Below are 17072 nucleotides of genomic sequence, written 5' to 3' on the forward strand. Positions count from 1 at the left end.
TTCCCCTAGATCACAGCAACAAAAGCACTCAATGTCTGCTCAAAGGCAGCACGTTGCTGTCTGTCCCATGTTTACCCTTCTCACAACTGGGGGTTACTATTTTACTGACAGAAAATAAAACATGAGTTACACTTTATTGTTCAAGTCCTATGTAATTTAGGAGGCAATTATATGCAGGAATTGAAAGCATTGTCAGTTGTTTTCATCTTAAAGCTTCTTTTGTGTCCATAAAGATATAAAACATATCAAAGTATTGTCTAAACTAAGAATATCTGAAAGTTATTATACAAGAATAAGGAAATTCAAACTCCGTAAAACTTGTCCCAGAAAACATAGTTAAACTACCTAGGCAGGGTGCAGCCCCGCGTACCACATTCTAAGCCTGTCTGGGATGAACAGTTTTCCTAAGTAGGGATGTCCATGAGCAGCTGGGGAGGGAGACAGTGATGTAATGGTCTCTACTTCTGTCACCTGCAAAGCCACAGGACAGCAAACTTCAAACGGGAGTGCAGGGGAGGGAAGAACACCCAAAGGGCTTTGCAGGGTTCCCAAAACATTGTTGCACAGGAAAAGGGGAAAAAGCGTCATAGGGCATGCTACAGCCTTTGACCAGCTTAAGGGTTAAACCTTTCCTTTAACAAAACAAGAAAACTTTAACTACTAAATAAACACTTGACTCCAAGATTATTTAAGAGTCAGAAATGCTAGTTTTTCCACACAGCAAATTTACATGAAAGTACAAAATCAAATCACTTGCAGCTGAATTAGGTGTGGAGTAATGGCTAACACACCCCTCCCAGGTATTCCCTGCACATATTTGGCCCTGAGATCATTCTAGATGAAAGGCTTTCTCTAGAGCCACAGTTTATCTAGATCTTCATGCCACAAAGAAACCCCAACATTTGTCTGGTGGCACATCCATCTCAAATATTTCACAGATATTGCTATATAAAAATGTAATTCCTCATAAATGTTTATCTGGATCCTACCCCAAAGGAGGAACACAGCAGCTCCCCATTTATCATCACAGCATCTTGGCTAGGATTTACATTCATGCCACCAATGAGAAGTGTGAGGGGAAACATGAATGCCATCTTTCCTTATTCTATCAGTATTTACTTGCTACTTGGCCTTGTATGGTTTTGCTAAACTGGAGAAAAGCATTTAGTGACAAGCACTTTTTTGTATAAGCTTAACTGGGGGTCTATATATCTGAGTGTAGAGCCTTCAGTTTCTTTCAGGGTATGAAAGAAATGAAACACGTCTGTCATTGATTAGGAAATTTCCATTTTTAGAAAGGCAAAGGGCTGTACAAATTTAGGAAAGTAGAAGAGAAGAGCAGACCATTGGAAACTCAATGTGGGTAAATGAAGCATGAAGTGAAGCTACACATTCTCAGAGAGGGCAGTTACTGGAAGAACTTGGCTGGCTGTTGGTGCATTATCCACTGCTTACCATTAAGCTCATGCTAGAAAGTTATTTTAAGATTATTTTGCTCTAGCTCAGTTCAGCACAACATCAGAGGGAAAACATAAGCAACTGACAAGATGGGGGAGAAGCAAGCAGAAAGACACACTGGTTCCATTGACACTGAACTCTACAAACAGTGGAGTTCAGATTGGACATGAGGGAAAGGTTCTTCACTAGGAAAGTGGTTGGTCACTGGAACAGGCTCTCCAGGGACGTAGTCATGGCACCAAACCTGTCAGAGTCCAAGGAGCATCTGGACAACACTTAGTCATATGGTTTAGCTTTAGGTAGTCCTGTGAGGAGCAGGGACTTGGACTCGATCAACCTTATGGGTCCCTTGAGACATTCTGTGATTCTGTGAACACCCAGATCAAATGCAATGGGCTAAGAGAAGACTGCAGTTTAGACACACATTATCTCCACATCCTCATATAAAACACAACACATAGGAAGGACATAATCTCTTACACATTTGTGTAAGAGGCCTCACTGATGTAAATGGAGCTAGCAAAAAAGTAGTCAAAAGGTAGGAGATATGAACAGGTATTGATGGATGTTGTGAACCCATCTACCAAGACAGACAGTGAGAAACATGGTTGTTATTCCATGCCTCTAAACTACTCTTTCATTCTTTTCAGTGAGAAAACAGAGAGGGTTACTTGCAGAAGAAGCTTGCTTTGAAAGCTCTTAAGCTTTTTGAAAGCACTTAAACTTACTCTTTGCACACTGATTTCTACTATTGCAGGAGGCATCAGCAGTTGTTTCGCTTTATATCTCCTTTTGCTTACTCTGTTTCAGAAGAAGAGTGGTAGACCCTTTCCTCTGGCAGGATCTCCATGTCCAACCTCAGCAATGTGTGATGGTTCCCATAGCAGATGTTTCCTGTTCTGGGGCCGGGCTTGTTATCTACAGCAGACTCCTTGCCCAAAGAGGCAGAACCAGCATCAGGAAACCCTGGTTTTCTATGGAAGACTGAAAACACTTCAGACATTGAAGGAAACCCTACACACACTATAAAAAGCTTTCAGAGAAGGAAGCTGCAGCCCTTTCATCTTCAGGGAAGGAAGGAAGCTCCCTGGAAAAGTGCTTCGTAGTCACTAAATCTCTGAAGATTCGCTAAAAAAGGAGACAAACTACCCTCACATCCAAAAGCAGTATTTTAAGAGCTAGGTTTGCAGAAGCATGCATATACTAAACTATAGCAGGCTCTGAAATACACAACACAGAAAACCTGAATCAAACACGTTTTAAGTTAAGGTCTGGACATTTCAGCACACTAAGTAACATCATGAATCAGCTTGTATCAATGATGCTATTTTGCAAGGCTTAACAAAGTTGCAATGGAACTTAATTATAACTCAGCCTTTATTTTCCTCCTTTCCCGTGCCCTGTGTACGGTCTGCGGTTTGTATCTGTAACTGGTTTGCATCAATGATCCACAGTGGCATTGAACATACTCAAGCACCTTCTGTTCTTCAGTTTGCCCCTTGGAAAAAGGCTAGGGTTTTGAACAAAATGACTAGAGCTCAAGTATGGAGTGAAGTGGACAAACTTCATTTCATGTCACTTAAGTTCAAGCAATTTTTTTTTTTAAATGTCACTTCATTCCACAAATAAACTGAAATGGAGACACACACCCCACCCCCCCACCCCCGAATTTACAAATGGATAAGCTTGGGCCACAAAAAAGCATTTAGTTTTGTTATTGAGTGAAAGCTGTTGAAGACTGACTCAAAGACTATAACTGTGCATCAATCCCCCTGAAAAGGAAAAGCTTCTTTGGGATGCACCAGCAGGATGCACCCTCCCGCAGGGCTCTACCATGGTAATACACCAGCACTCAGACAGATCAAAAGCTGTCCATGGAGGCAAGTGGTTCCTCCATGTATGCACCACCCTACACGAGAGTTGTCGAACTGGAACAGTGCCATGTCTTCACAGCAACCTGATCAGGTGTTTGAGGAAAACTGCAAGAGCCCAACATGGGAAGGAGGCTTGTTCACAGAGAAGAGACCTTATTCCCATGGCCATCTATGGTGCACAGAGGCACTCGCAGAGCTCAACTCATTCTAGAGGAGCAGTAGCTACCAAAACATGAAACCCATGCAAAAGATTGTATGAGATCTTTGTTTCTGATAGCCAGGCCCGGCTCGGCCCCCGGCGCTTCTCTGCAGGCAAATGGCTCAAGGCGAGTTTCCCACAGCAAACCTCTACAGAGACAATGCTAACAGGGCATGAAAGTTCTGTTAAAATTTTAGGAAAAGAAGATCCATTCTAATGTGTGCAACTTTCCTCATCCTTTTGAAGTTAAGATTTCTTGAGACATTTCCATGGTTCAATGGAGATGCTCAAAAATGCAGACTGAAAAATTGCAAGAGGTCTTGTAGCAATGATGCAATGTGATAGTCAGTGAAAACTTGCTTGCTTTTCTTGTTATTTATTAAGAGGTGGCAAAATAGATGAATTGAAACACAGAAGATATTTTGCTAGTGTTCTGTCAAATTATCCAGTAGAAAACAGAACAAGAGCCACACTTACACGCAGCTTCATCCACTGATAATTCACTGGCCAGAATCCCACCAATTTTACTGAAAGATGGCATCTGTATACCGTACTTCTCTAGTTCCTTTCTCATATTGCTGATTTCTTCCTCTGTTCGCATAAAAAAGGAGAAATATTATCAGGACAAAAGCAGAAGAATTTCTTTATGAATCACTTTATCTACAAATACTGGTGCAATGTTTTTGAAAGCGCTTGTGGCCAAGGCTTTTTAGCAGTTTTTCCTCCCCATTTTGAAGGAATTTAAGATACGACAAATATTCCACGCAAATTGACTCCCTTCTATTCTTCAGAGACTGACATTCATTAAAAATAGCAGCCTCCCACCTATTTAATTAGGATGTGTTCAGAACAACATTGTGGGAGGAGAAAGACCATAATAGAAAATATGTACAATGTTAGCAGATTTACTTGGTAAAGAAACCAACATATGATTAAATAAGGAGTTTGTTACCTGTGAAGTCTACTTTTCCCAGTAGGTCCTGGATCTGTGGTGCTAATCCAAGTTTGAACAGATATAAACTGCAAAAAATAAAATTAGCATTTAAAGTCCTGTATGTGGTTGAGGTGTTTGCTTTCTGTACAAGAGAAGAACACTTTTATGAAGCTTGTCCTTTAACCCTTGACTTTCATGAGCCGATTTGGAACAAATTAACTGTACAGTTTTCTTTATGCTGTATTTTTACATCTTACAGAAAGACAAGTCTTTTTTGACTTGAAGTTTCAAAGAAGCATCTCTAAGAGCGAGACACTGTCAGTGTATCTCAGATCACAGCAGATGTGTCAACAAGTAGAAAACCTTAGTGGAAGACAATCAAAGAAATTCATAAGCTATTACTGGGCCAAAAAAAAAAAATCAATATGTGAATGCACATCAGTACAGCTTATAACTTTGTATCTATGTACTATTTTGACATGTGTTATTACATCCCTGTAGTTAATTTCTGAAGACACACAAATCACTGACATCCTTCTTACTAATCGTAGCGGAAAAAGGACCTGTAAGTCCACCCAAGCCCATCTCAAATATATTTGTGTCATTAACTATTTAGCTTTTGGAAAATAAAGTAAGCTCAATTTAAAGTGCAGGAACAAATACTTTTGTTTCACTATAGTATGAAAAATACCTATACTCATTATTCCTAAAGCTCTGGGATACTATCTGAAAAAACAGCTGAGTACATACATATTCTCAATATCTTCCAAACACAAGGCATGTATTTATCTACAAAAACAGAAGACTAGTGTTTGTATAATTAATTAGCGAAATTAAACAAACAAGTGGAGTTTTGCAAGCTAGGATCCAAAAGGTAGATTTTAGAAATAAGACTTAAATAACCTATTCCTCCAAAAGGATTATTTTGGATCTCTTATTTAAATGACTTCACTCCAACTTCATATATTGCAAATGTGCATTGTGGTTTGGGGGTTTTGTTTCTAGAGGGACACATTTCCCTTTTGTGTTTTGTTCTTGGATTTTTTTTTTTTTTTTTGCTATTAGGAAATTACAGGATGATATTTCAAAGCAAGTATTTGTAGCTGTCACATTTATTTCAGAGCACACAGAATCAGCATTTCATGTACCATGCTACCACAGCTATGCCTCTGCCCTGTCATGACCTGGATGGACACAACAGCACATCTCATGTAGAATGACACTCTTTTGACTGCTGCAGTCCCTCAAAATCATTGCTGCTGCCATTCTCACCTTTCAAAGCAGTCTTAAACAGAAGTTATAGCAGAAAAAACCCCACATGACAATAGTAATGAACCAGGTCCCTCCATTACCCTGATCTGCCTGCGAGTCTTTCCTTGTGGGCTTTTAAAGAGATTTTACTCTGAAGTTTGAGATAGGGTCACAGTTCTGGCTGAAGTGCTGGGTGTCATACAAACAGTTCTGGAGATCAGCAGCATCACAGGGCTATACTGGCTTTTTGGGGGAGTCACCAGGATAAAAAGACAGGGGAAAAAAGGATATGAACATTAGAGACCCATATTTTTGCTGTACAGCCGTTCCAGGAGGATATTGAGCTATGTGCATTACTTCCTACACTTTGTTTGGATAAACTTATTAACCACCAGGTGGTGCTGAAAATGTGCTTCAAGTCTTGCAGGGAACACCAAGATGCTTCTACAATGTATTAAGGTATAATTTCACTTGATACAGCTCACCTAATGGTTTTTTAGTGTAACTTGAACCTCAGGAAACCCACATAAAATCAAAACCAGGGGGGATTTGGGTTAAGAAAGCTGGATGTGAGGCATCAGTAGCAGGGGAGAAAGAAATGGGAAGGGGTGTTCTCAGGTGAAGTTCCCTTTGCATTGCCTGTGCAGAACTGCAGTTCATGTCAGCCAGAGGTTTCTGGGTCTTGTTTTAAGCTTAGCTCATGTATAACATGCCATAAAATACAGATCGGAAAATAGTGTACTTTGTTTTTAAAAAATATATGATTGTTATTCTACTGCTTCCTAGAAAAACTGTGTTTTGAAGCTGTCCAGCTTCAGAGGGATAGTTTGGCCAAGATGTAGCATTGTTCTGCTTGCAAAGATCATTTGAAAACTTATTTTTTTCAGGGGAAAAAAAAAAAAAATCTCATAAGCACTGCTACTTATGAAAAAGAATCACCATTAGCATCTTAATTTAAACGAACCAGTTCTTAACCTCATTTACGTTAAGGACCAAACCCAAAAATAGGCTTTCACAAGAAAAATGGTGCAAGAAATTAGAAGAATGCCTTTGTATTTTTCAAGCTGGCTTTAAGAATCAATGTTTCTACAACAGAAAAGCAAGAGGATAATTATATTCAACAGGAGTCTAGAAAGTGTTTGTTAAGTCATTCCTTCCTGGCCAGAGCAGTGCTGCATTTGACAGCAAGTTGTTCCACATACTGTAAGTGCAATAGTCTTCATTTCAGAAGGACCAGGACATATCCTAAAAATACATTTAAACCATTGAGTTTAGAGTCATTGTCTATCTTCAGGCCCTCTAGCAGCTCAAAGATCAGCAAAACTGCAAATAATCAAAGGCTTTCCCTGTGAAATGTTAACATTTCAGATGTTAAATAGACCCTTTGGATAGATGGAGCTTTTTGCTCCTATTACCTGCAGTTAAGGTTATTTCATGCTTCTTAAAGGGGGAATTAAAATAAACTTAGCAACTTTAAGCACTTAAATTATGCACACTGACTGTACATAAACTAATCCGTGTAGGAAAAATCTCAGCTAAAGATGGCTTCAGGATTTCCAAGAATGGGTATAACAAAATATCCTATCTGTGTTAAATTTACATAGTTTTGCTGGAAAGTTCAGGAATCATGTTGCTTCAGAGTAATGACTTAACAACTAAGAAAGAGTGGGAAATAGGTCAACCCCTCATTTCTCTGAGAGTGCTCAACTTGCCCAAGATATAAGGATTTAAAATTTGAGCATGTGCTCCAAGATGCGTTAAAATTTAGCATTTAAACCCAAAAGTGATTCTTCATACAGTGGTGATGTGCATATGCTACAGCTAGCTGCAAAGGTGAAAATCCTGCTTGCAGTTCTGTTTCTAGATGCTGAGGTGCTGGATCCTGAGAACAGGGACACAGACTTTTCCAGGGTCAGTGAACCCTGCATTAATTCCCTAGAGAAGATGCCCTGACAAACCCAGAGAGTACCAGGGGGTGCATGGCATGTAGCCTGGGGGACAGACACCAGCAGGTCAGTAGTTACAACAGAAGAAGGGGAACAGAACTGGACTCCTGCAGCTCAGTGTTCCTCTGCTGCCAACCCAACTGGGAGTGCTGCTGTCCAAGCAAGTGCCCTGTCCTTAATTCTGTTGTTTCCTGGACTTTTTTCAGTGTAGGCTCTGTGCCATTCAATGCTGACACTGGAGTTTGATTTGAAAGGCTCCAGTGAAGGACTTAACAACATGGATCTTAGGAAAAAGCATGGAAATAAGTTAAGGTCAACAATTGTTTCTTATGTCCTTCATGGGATGCAGGCTCAGGGTCCTACAGTATCATGGGAAAGCATCATAAGTGAAAGCATTGCAGGCTTATTCCCCTTCCGTGCAGCATGATACATTTGATATGAAGTCCATTTCTATAATAATAGCTTGTAAGTACAAAGGTATAGCTTTGTGTTTATATGCAGCAAGGAAAAGTAATTTAAACAAGAAAAACTTCAAAGTGAAAGCTAAGACAACACAGACCAACTCTGATACTGGCATAAATCTTGAGGCACGTCAAGATGGAGAAAGGAAAACTTCTACCAAAGGTCAACCCAACCCAACTCTTCTGTTCAAGAGTTATTGCCACTGCAACGATTAGGCAGGTCTTAAGACTGTATCTAACAGCTGGGTTTATTGTTCATGTAGCATTCAAATCGACAGTTGATGAAGTCCTCTATTCATGAGGAAACAAATATCAGAAAACCTCATTGTGTTCTTCACCTCCTGCAAAACATCTGAGCCAGCCCATAACATGGCCAGAGGGGCATGCAGCCCACCATGTCAGTCTGGGATGATCAACGTCAGAGCCTCAATGTGTCCACTTCAGGAAATCACTTCAAATTTACACAAGACACTTGCTGACAGAACAGACCACACTACCAAGTTTTACATGAAAGCTACCAGCAAACAGTCCTGGTGATACCGTCCAGTTAATATCATAGCAGGCACAATGATTTTAAGTGGCAACACTTATCAAAGATGACCCAAAAAACCCCAAATGTGGCTGTCCAAACACCTAGCATTTGAAAGAAATATGAACTTTCAAGTATGCCCTATTTATTGGCAGTGAGTGTACATAGCAGAATGCAAGAGTGGGCACATCATTTCAAGGATTAGACCTTAAAAAAATTTCAATTACAGCATGTATTGAATGGTTTCTGACCTATAGCCCTGGAGCAGCTGATGTGCCCTAGAAGACCATTAGGAGCATAAAGGAGAGTTTGGGGCAAAAGTTAATTATGTTCATTCCAAGCCTAGTATGCAAGAAAGTAATGAAAGGAAAAGGCCTCCATGTGCAGGAAACGAGCTGGGAGAGCCACACTAGGGAGTAGCTGTCTGCCAACACCACTGTCCCCCCTCCCACCAGGGACGGCACGAGGCAGATGTTCCTTACTTTTAGTGCTAAACATCAAGACAATCCTTAATTAAGGCAGGACAAAAAAATTTAAGCTCTACCTTCAGTGGTGTGATCAAGGCTTTCCTGACTTTACATTCAAAATCAAGTTGCTCAGAACTATAAAAGGTTGGAAAAGGAGAATTTTTACATGACTGACCTCAATACAGTAATTATTTGCTCCTCTTTTGGGACAGAAAAATGCCAGTTCCTCATCATTTTCACTCTGATCAGCACGTCTGCCCCACGGTTATACTAAAGTTTCACTAAGGTTTTGTTCATTTACTTGGTTTCTGTTGCAGTATGTGTTTTGGAATGTTACGTGCACTTTTGTGAGGGAGCGCACTCACTGAAAGGGATGTCTGTGCTAAATTCAATAGTCCTCCATTTCTGTTTTGAAAATAACTTGGCCAGTAGTCCTGACAAAGCTGGACTTTTGTCTCCAACTTTAAATTAATAAACCTGTAAATTCTGACAGATTTTGATATACTGGCTACCCTAAAGCCATTTCAAGACTTATACTCCTAGATCTGGCAGTTAGTTTAACTTTTACTCCCATCACCAGTTACCTTAGAGCGTGAATGCAATATATCATCCTAGGAATGTTTTTCCTATCATAGACATCTGTAGTCTCTGGATAAAAGATCTATAAAACAAAGAACACAGTTAAAGGAGAATATTACTGAGCAGAAAAGCAGCTAACGAGCTCTCTGCAGAATCATACCTTAAACTTACAGAAGTTTAGCTGCTACTTCTGTACAGTTATGAATCAAGTCTCTTGTGACGTTATTTCAACTTTATGAGTAGTTTTCATAAGGAAGAGTTTAATAAAGCATAAAAGCTACTTAATAAAAGGGGGAAAAAGGAAGATAAGCAGACAGCATTTCAGCGAGATTTTTAGCAAAGGTCCTTCTGCACGAGCACAGCCAGTAGGGCTTGTCCTCCTACAGATACCCAAAACCTGGGAGGCAGTTACAATTTGCAAAACCTCGTTGCAAACCAAATTTATCAAGTATGATTTAAAAATGCAAAATTCGAATTGCCAGCACCCCTAACTGTGTGAATACATCATTTACAGAGAAAGATATTCAGAGAGAAGAATATTAAGCAATTCCACCAAAAAGTCACATCATAAGTTCCAATTCTGGTTCTACCACTAATTTGTTCCTGGCCTTCGTCCCAGTCACTAAACACTGTTTCTCCACAAAAATAAAATAAAAGACTTAGCTAACCATGAGACTTGGCAGCATGCTTCCAGCCGAGGCCGGGCACTCGGAGCTGTGCCGTCCCACAGTTAATAGGACAAGACTAGGTCGAGCACAGTGCCCTCTTTATCATTTGCTCACGACATCCCTCACAACAGAAGCAGAACTTTTCAGAGGAAGGGTGGAAGGGTGGCAAACAGCCAGCAGAACAGAGGACTCAAGTGAGACCAAAAAAAAAGCCTGACCTGGGGAGGCAGGACCCCTTCACCTCTACTGCATTTCTGACAGCAGTCACAGGTACCCCCTTCTGTTTGTGGGCACCCGCAGCAAGTTTGCCCGCAGTGACCAGCCACTAGCCCTTGCAGCCCTGCAGGCAGCTGTCTGAACATCCCTGCTGTGCCCGATCCCACAGCCCATGGGGTAGCACTGGGCCTGCCCCCACCCAGGCACCCCAGGGCAGCTGCTGCTCTCCCCGGGATTGTGTGGGTGCCAGAATGTCCAAACAAGCAGAGTAGGTGTTTCCACGCAGCCCTTACTTAAAGGATTTTAATCTGAAGAAGACTCACTGGTGCCCAGAAACAGCAGCAGAGGGGGGAGATGACAAGTGAAGACCAGCAAGGAGGAAGATAAATATGAGAGGTGGCCCAAGAAAGAAGCTGGCAGAAGAGGAGCAGCAGCATAGCCACGCAGATGTACTGGAGTGTACAAGGACAGTCTAGAAACAGGGTAGAGGCAGAGAAACTGGGATGTACATTAAGAGGAAGAGGCAGCAAGAGACACGATGAGAGGTAGTAACCTAAAGGAAGCAAATATTTACTTTTTCTGTTTTAAACCGTATTCCTTTTAGGCCCCCAGAGACTGTACTAGCAATAAAATATAGGTAAAGCACTGCTAGCATCCCCATCTGTCTTCCCACAGAAGAAGCACCCTGAACATTTCAACCCACAGCACTTGTACACAGCGGCAGCACATAACCGCCACTGCTTTCAGCATTACCCTCTCTTCAGTTTTGTTTCCTAAATTACCCCTTGCCCATAGACTTACAGTAAGCAACCATTTATGCTCAAGCAGATGGAAGGGGATCCCAGTGAGACAGTGCCTTGAGTCAGTTTCTTCACTAAAATTTAAAGGCTTACCTTAGGCAGACCAATGGACTCCATTGCTCTTAACCACTGCACAGTGTTGTCAGTGTGCCGAAAATGAAGGCCAGATCTCTATTGGAAACATAGAAGGAAAAGATGATAAAAAACACATAAAGCAAATTCTCTAGTTATTGATCCTTCTGTTGGTTCCCAATTTTATATCCTGAAGTTGAGTTCAGGGAGTTTTCCTTTGAAGGAAACAGGGTAAAAAGAAGCCTGAACTCAAGTTTTGGACATTTTCAAGAGAAGCATTTAAATGTAATCAGGATTCTTAACCATATGGGACCTAGAACAGCTTAATTTCTCAAGTCTCAAACAACAGCCAGTGCTTACACCTTAAAAATGTCCATTTCAATTTTTTTTCTGTCCCCTTTACCTGTTGAGGTAGGGCATTCCATAGTGGGACTACTGCATATGCATATATATATTTCTATCTTATTGAGGATCTTGGAGTTAATGAACAGCTGGCACAGCTAGCAAGCTAAGCTTAATTACTTGTAGCTTCGTTTTTTGTTTCTCAGTGTTAAATTTGGTAAAATAAACACACAAACCTAATGAAGTGAATATCCTCCCATACAAAATGAGAAAAATTCAGAATAGCTATGAAGTTTAATTACTGATGTGCTTTTGGTTCCTATTCCTAATGAGAAATCATTGTGTAAGTGGTAAAGCTCATGTTCTCCCTGGAGCCAGAAGTGTAATTTGTTCGGCTTTAAAAACATTGAGTGACATTAACATAGTTTTTCTAAGGGTAAAATATTTCTAACTTAGCATGCTGGCTTCTTAGTGCTGTGTGTCTTCCATCTAGTCCTGACAGCCTTATGAAGGAGATGCAGAAAGTTAACCGACCACGCTTGGGTATCTTTCAGAGTCAGAAGACAGACACTATTTTTTTTGTCTTGTTGGGCGAGAGAACTGAAAAAGTTATTACCTTATAGCGTGCCTGCTCCACATCGTAGATCTTTTTGTCTGACACCACATTAGGGGCAAAGAATTTTGCAAGCTTGGCAAGGTAAACACCGTTTCTTAAGCCTTCCTCCAGCTCTGTAGTTGGGGGCAGCTCTTCTTCCAAGCAGACCTCCATCCACCTGCAGAGACATCATTTGAGAAACATTTGTGATTTTAATGGAAGTGAAATCTTTCACCCACAACCATCCTACTTTTAATGTCACTACCACAACATAATCACGGTCACTAAGAGAAAACGGCGTGGGCTAAGGAGAAAATTCCCATGTTCATTTACATGGCAGATCAAAATGATTAGAGAATCATATCTGCACTGCATGGTTGTGACCCATCAATAACCAAACAACATGCTTTGAAGGGGTCTAATTTATTTCGTGTTTTCACACTGCTGTGTGAAAACGTTCAGGTCTCCTGAACAGCGTCAGGGTTTTAAATAGACAGTAATTTAAGCTGAAACCAGAAGAAAACATGGAGTGCTGTGTATTATTGATGTTTGCATTTAAGAAACTCTGATAGTTATGCCGGGGCTGATCCCCAAGAGCATCAAGGCCAGCAATGTGCTGGGTGAGGCCAGTGAGCTGCTCTGCAACCCGAGCTTGCAGCAACACTCATCTCAGTACAAAGCATTCCTGCCGCTCATCTTCCTCCCACATCACGCGGCAGCTCTCAGTGTTCACCCATCAAACACATGGTGCCGGTGCTGGTGGAAGGAGTGAAGTTTTTGTTGAAACAGCCCAAGGTACGTTATGCATTTGAGGTCTGCTGGGCAGTGAGTTGTCTAAAGCATTCCTGATGCCTATCAAGTGGGATGGCTTCTTGTCAGTGACTAAATCCTTTAAAGGTGGTAAACTAGTTATGTTTTTGAGACTTAGATGTGATAGATATGGTCACTAGAGAGAAAATAGTAATTATTAAGTGCATAACCAGTTGGGAAGGCCAGTAACAGACATAAAATTGTATTATCCAGTACGTTTGAGTAGCCAAGAAAAACTGCTACCAAAACACCCCTGAAAAAGGCTAGCATCCTAATCACTGGACCAGGATTCCCTTATGTTGGTGGTCTAAGTGTTCTGGTCCTGTAATATTATTCTTATTTCTAGCAGCTAAATCACATTACAAGAGCTATAAATCTGATTAGTTCTTTCCCAATATTTTTTTTTTTTGGCTTAGGCAATCTCTGCTGTTGTTAGTACATTAAAATGGACTAGAACAAAGCTGAAGACATTAGTTCACTTTACTTACTGTCACTAAGGCAGTGTTGCTGTATGCTGTGTGAGACAGCATTACAAGTCTAACATCATCTCCACAGGGGTGACTTCAGAAACCAGAAAGCTGGGATCCAAGTTGAATATAAGACAGTTTTTCCCCCACCACAGAGAAGGAAAAAAAGCTCACTACATCATTTTGTTTCACGTTAAAACTCAAGACAAATGACCTACTCCATTACACTTTTGGATTTGTTACAGGACATATGAAAGTTGTTTCACTGAAGCACAGACTACCCAAATAGCTCTTCAGGAAATCACCAGCCATAAATCTGGGACAATATCACACAAAGCTGCATGGAGTGAGTGTCATTAGAACTGTAGTTTGCAGTATAAAAGCTGCTTCAGTAAGGAGAATCACGTCCCTTAGCTTGCCTGCTCCATCCTGTGTTGCGTGTTCACATGTTATGGGTCCATGCCAAGGGTCTCAAAAGTCATCCTTACTGATGACATCTTACAGACTAAACAGATATACACACTAAGGCAAAATGTCACAACATTTTTTTCTTCTCCAAAACAGAGGGCTAGGAAGAAGAATCAAAGAATGGGTACTCCTAGCAAATCTGGGCTTCACCTGAGGCAGTCAGTTCTTCCTACAGAATTTAATTCCTAAAAATGTGTCTTCTAGAAAGAGTTGTACAGATAGCAGGAGGGGCTTGCTGAGCCACAGCATCAGCCATCATTCACCATCAGCCTTATAGTTGAATGTCCATTAGCAAGGCATCACTTAGTGCTAAGAAAGAAGGGCTAATAGCAACCTGAGCATGTATTTCATATCTCATTGTGTATGACAGAAGGGCAGACTTCAGAGCAGGTCTAGGTTATAATCTATAACCCTCTAAATTCCTGTTCTTGTGACACAAAGAGCTTGCTATTCATAACCTGCTGCTGGTTTTGGGAGGCAGAGGAAAGGATGCATTTGGGTGGGTTGGGTCTGATTTTATAAAGGGGTCCATATAAAATTGAGTCATGCCCTAAGCTCTAAATGAGATGCTGGTCCAAGGTGAAAGCTACTCTCAGCTTTTCAAACCTCCTGTTACTCAACAACCAAACTGTTTGGATTTGTTTCTAGTGTGGTGAAGAGATTGATCTGCAACCATCCTATTTTGGACTGGGAGGCTACCCTGTCTAGTGGGTAAATGCAATACAATGAGGAACAAACAGGAAAGAGTATGAGGAAACAAAGAAAACAGGGAAAAAAGGTGGGTAATGAAGAATACAATTGTCAATGGAACAAGTCTAGATAAACATAGAGCAAACAAGTCTCTTCTTAGAAGGAGAATAACAGTAATTCAGTGAAAAAAGAAAAAAAAAAGAGAGAAGTAAATGGAGTGGACCTGAAAGATTCAAGGGGTTTCTTTCCATTTATAGCTAAAAATCTGCAAGTGACATCCATTCTAGAAAAACTCACAGGTCTGTAATAGGGCAACCATAATTTACAGTTTTTGGGAATCAGTCTCCAAGACTGAGAACACAGCTACAGAATCACTAGGTTGGAAAGGACCTTTAAGATCATCAAGTCCAACCATTAATCTAGAACCACCATGTCCCCTAAATCATGTCCTGAAGCGCCACATCCACACGTTTTTTGAACACTTCCAGAGATGGCGACTCCACCACCTCCCTGGGCAGCCTGTTCCAATGCCTGACCACCCTCTCAGTGAAGAAATTTTTCCTAATATCCAATCTAAACCTCCCCTGGCGCAACTTGAGGCCATTTCCTCTTGTCCTATCACTAGTTACTTGGGAGAAGAGACCAACACCCTTGTCGCCACAACCCCCTTTCAGGTAGTTGTAGAGAGCGATAAGGTCTCCTCTCAGCCTCCTCTTCTCCAGACTAAACAACCCCAGTTCCCTCAGCCGCTCCTCATAAGACTTGTGCTCCAGACCCCTCGCCATCTTCGTTGCCCTTCTCTGGACACGCTCCAGCACCTCAACATCCTTCTTGTAGTGAGGGGCCCAAAACTGAACACAGGATTCAAGGTGCGGCCTCACCAGTGCCGAGTACAGGGGCACAATCACTTCCCTACTCCTGCTGGCCACACTATTCCTGATACAGGCCAGGATGCTGTTGGCCTTCTTGGCCACCTGGGCACACTGCCAGCTCATATTCAGCCAGCTGTCAACCAGCACCCCCAGGTCCCTTTCTGCCAGGCTGCTCTCCAGCCACTCCTCCCCAATTACATATAAGATTACTCCTCCCCAATTACAGCTGCATTACATATAAGACAGGTTTTACCAATGTTTGGAAGTTGCAGAGCTTAGCTGCGGCAGATCAACTGTGAAAGGATTTACTCCATTTTGCTCATGTTTAATCAGAGGAAGGAAAAGCCTCAGGATTTGCATGAAATCCTGCAAATACAATCAACCTTGTAAGTTTTAGTTATGCAAACAGCTGCCCAGCTGTTACTCTCTCTCGTAATACTTACTGAGATATCTGTAGCACTTTTCTCCCCAATGCTTGCAATTACAGTAGTTTTGTTCCATTTACACTGATTCGGTTAACAGGGAATTGTGGTTTTAAACAGAAAGAAGCATTACTTTAAAGTTGTGAGGTTCTGCTTTTTAAGACACAGTTCAGTGAATTTATGAAAGTTATTACATGACATTGTGCCAACAGCAGTAGACTGGGCTGAAAAAACCAGAAATCTTCTACTTCTGTTTCTTTAAGTGAAACAAAGAATATTCACATGACAATAAGGATTTATAGGTACCTTTGGAGCAATTTATTTTTCTTCAGGACTAAAAAAGTACCATTGCCTTTGGCTCACGCACTGTTTTCTTGAGCACACAGTAGTGCAGCATCAGCATCAGATTTAAGTCTGTTGCAGAAACTGTTCCTACAAAAACTAGTTAATACTGTGCCTATACAAGAGGAAGGACCTATAACTCAATGTTAGAGTGTGTTTTTCTTCAGTGTGAAGCTTGTAGAATAAGACTATTATAGCTATCTAATGTGCAAATGCATTTCTGCCATTTCTTTTTCTACAATGGAGTCCCATAACTAGTACTGTGTTTTTAACAAACTTAACTTACTGGCAGATGTATGCCATGAAAAACTGCCACAGTGGAGAACGTGATAGTTGACTTGGTCACTCATTACAGCTAAATGTAAACCTTACTCCTTGGCAGAGCAACAAAAGGCAATCTCAGGAAGCAGACCAAAACATGCAATGTCCCTGAAAAGTCCTGGGTAGCACCATCAAAAATTAGCTATCTTTAGAACAACCCTGCAGAACTAGCCATGACAGTTTTAGTTTATCAGTTGGGTTCAAACATGTGTAAACAGATGTTTTCCTGAAGTACTTGGGATCATATAGCAGTATGCATAAACACAGCCTGCTTTTATTTTCATAATAC

At 41.0% G+C, this 17072-nt stretch overlaps 1 protein-coding gene across 3 annotated transcripts in view; it reads right to left on the bottom strand.

The window, feature by feature from the left end:
* The window catches only part of IQGAP2 (IQ motif containing GTPase activating protein 2), a gene marked incomplete at its 3' end in the record, with an annotated part of 126268 nt that overhangs the window by 47239 nt on the left and 61957 nt on the right, over nt 1–17072 (bottom strand). For all 3 annotated transcript variants that reach the window (XM_082012791.1, XM_082012790.1, XM_082012789.1), the window contains exons 3-7: nt 12413–12569; nt 11476–11553; nt 9704–9780; nt 4484–4551; nt 4009–4122 (exon numbers count right to left, since the gene is read on the bottom strand). In XM_082012791.1, coding sequence (XP_081868917.1) covers nt 4009–4122; nt 4484–4551; nt 9704–9780; nt 11476–11553; nt 12413–12569 — 494 coding nt within the window. The remainder of the gene's footprint in view (nt 1–4008; nt 4123–4483; nt 4552–9703; nt 9781–11475; nt 11554–12412; nt 12570–17072) is intronic.

This window comes from Phaethon aethereus, assembly GCF_964289735.1.
Source record: "Phaethon aethereus genome assembly, chromosome: Z".
Taxonomy (NCBI): Eukaryota; Metazoa; Chordata; class Aves; order Phaethontiformes; family Phaethontidae; genus Phaethon; species Phaethon aethereus.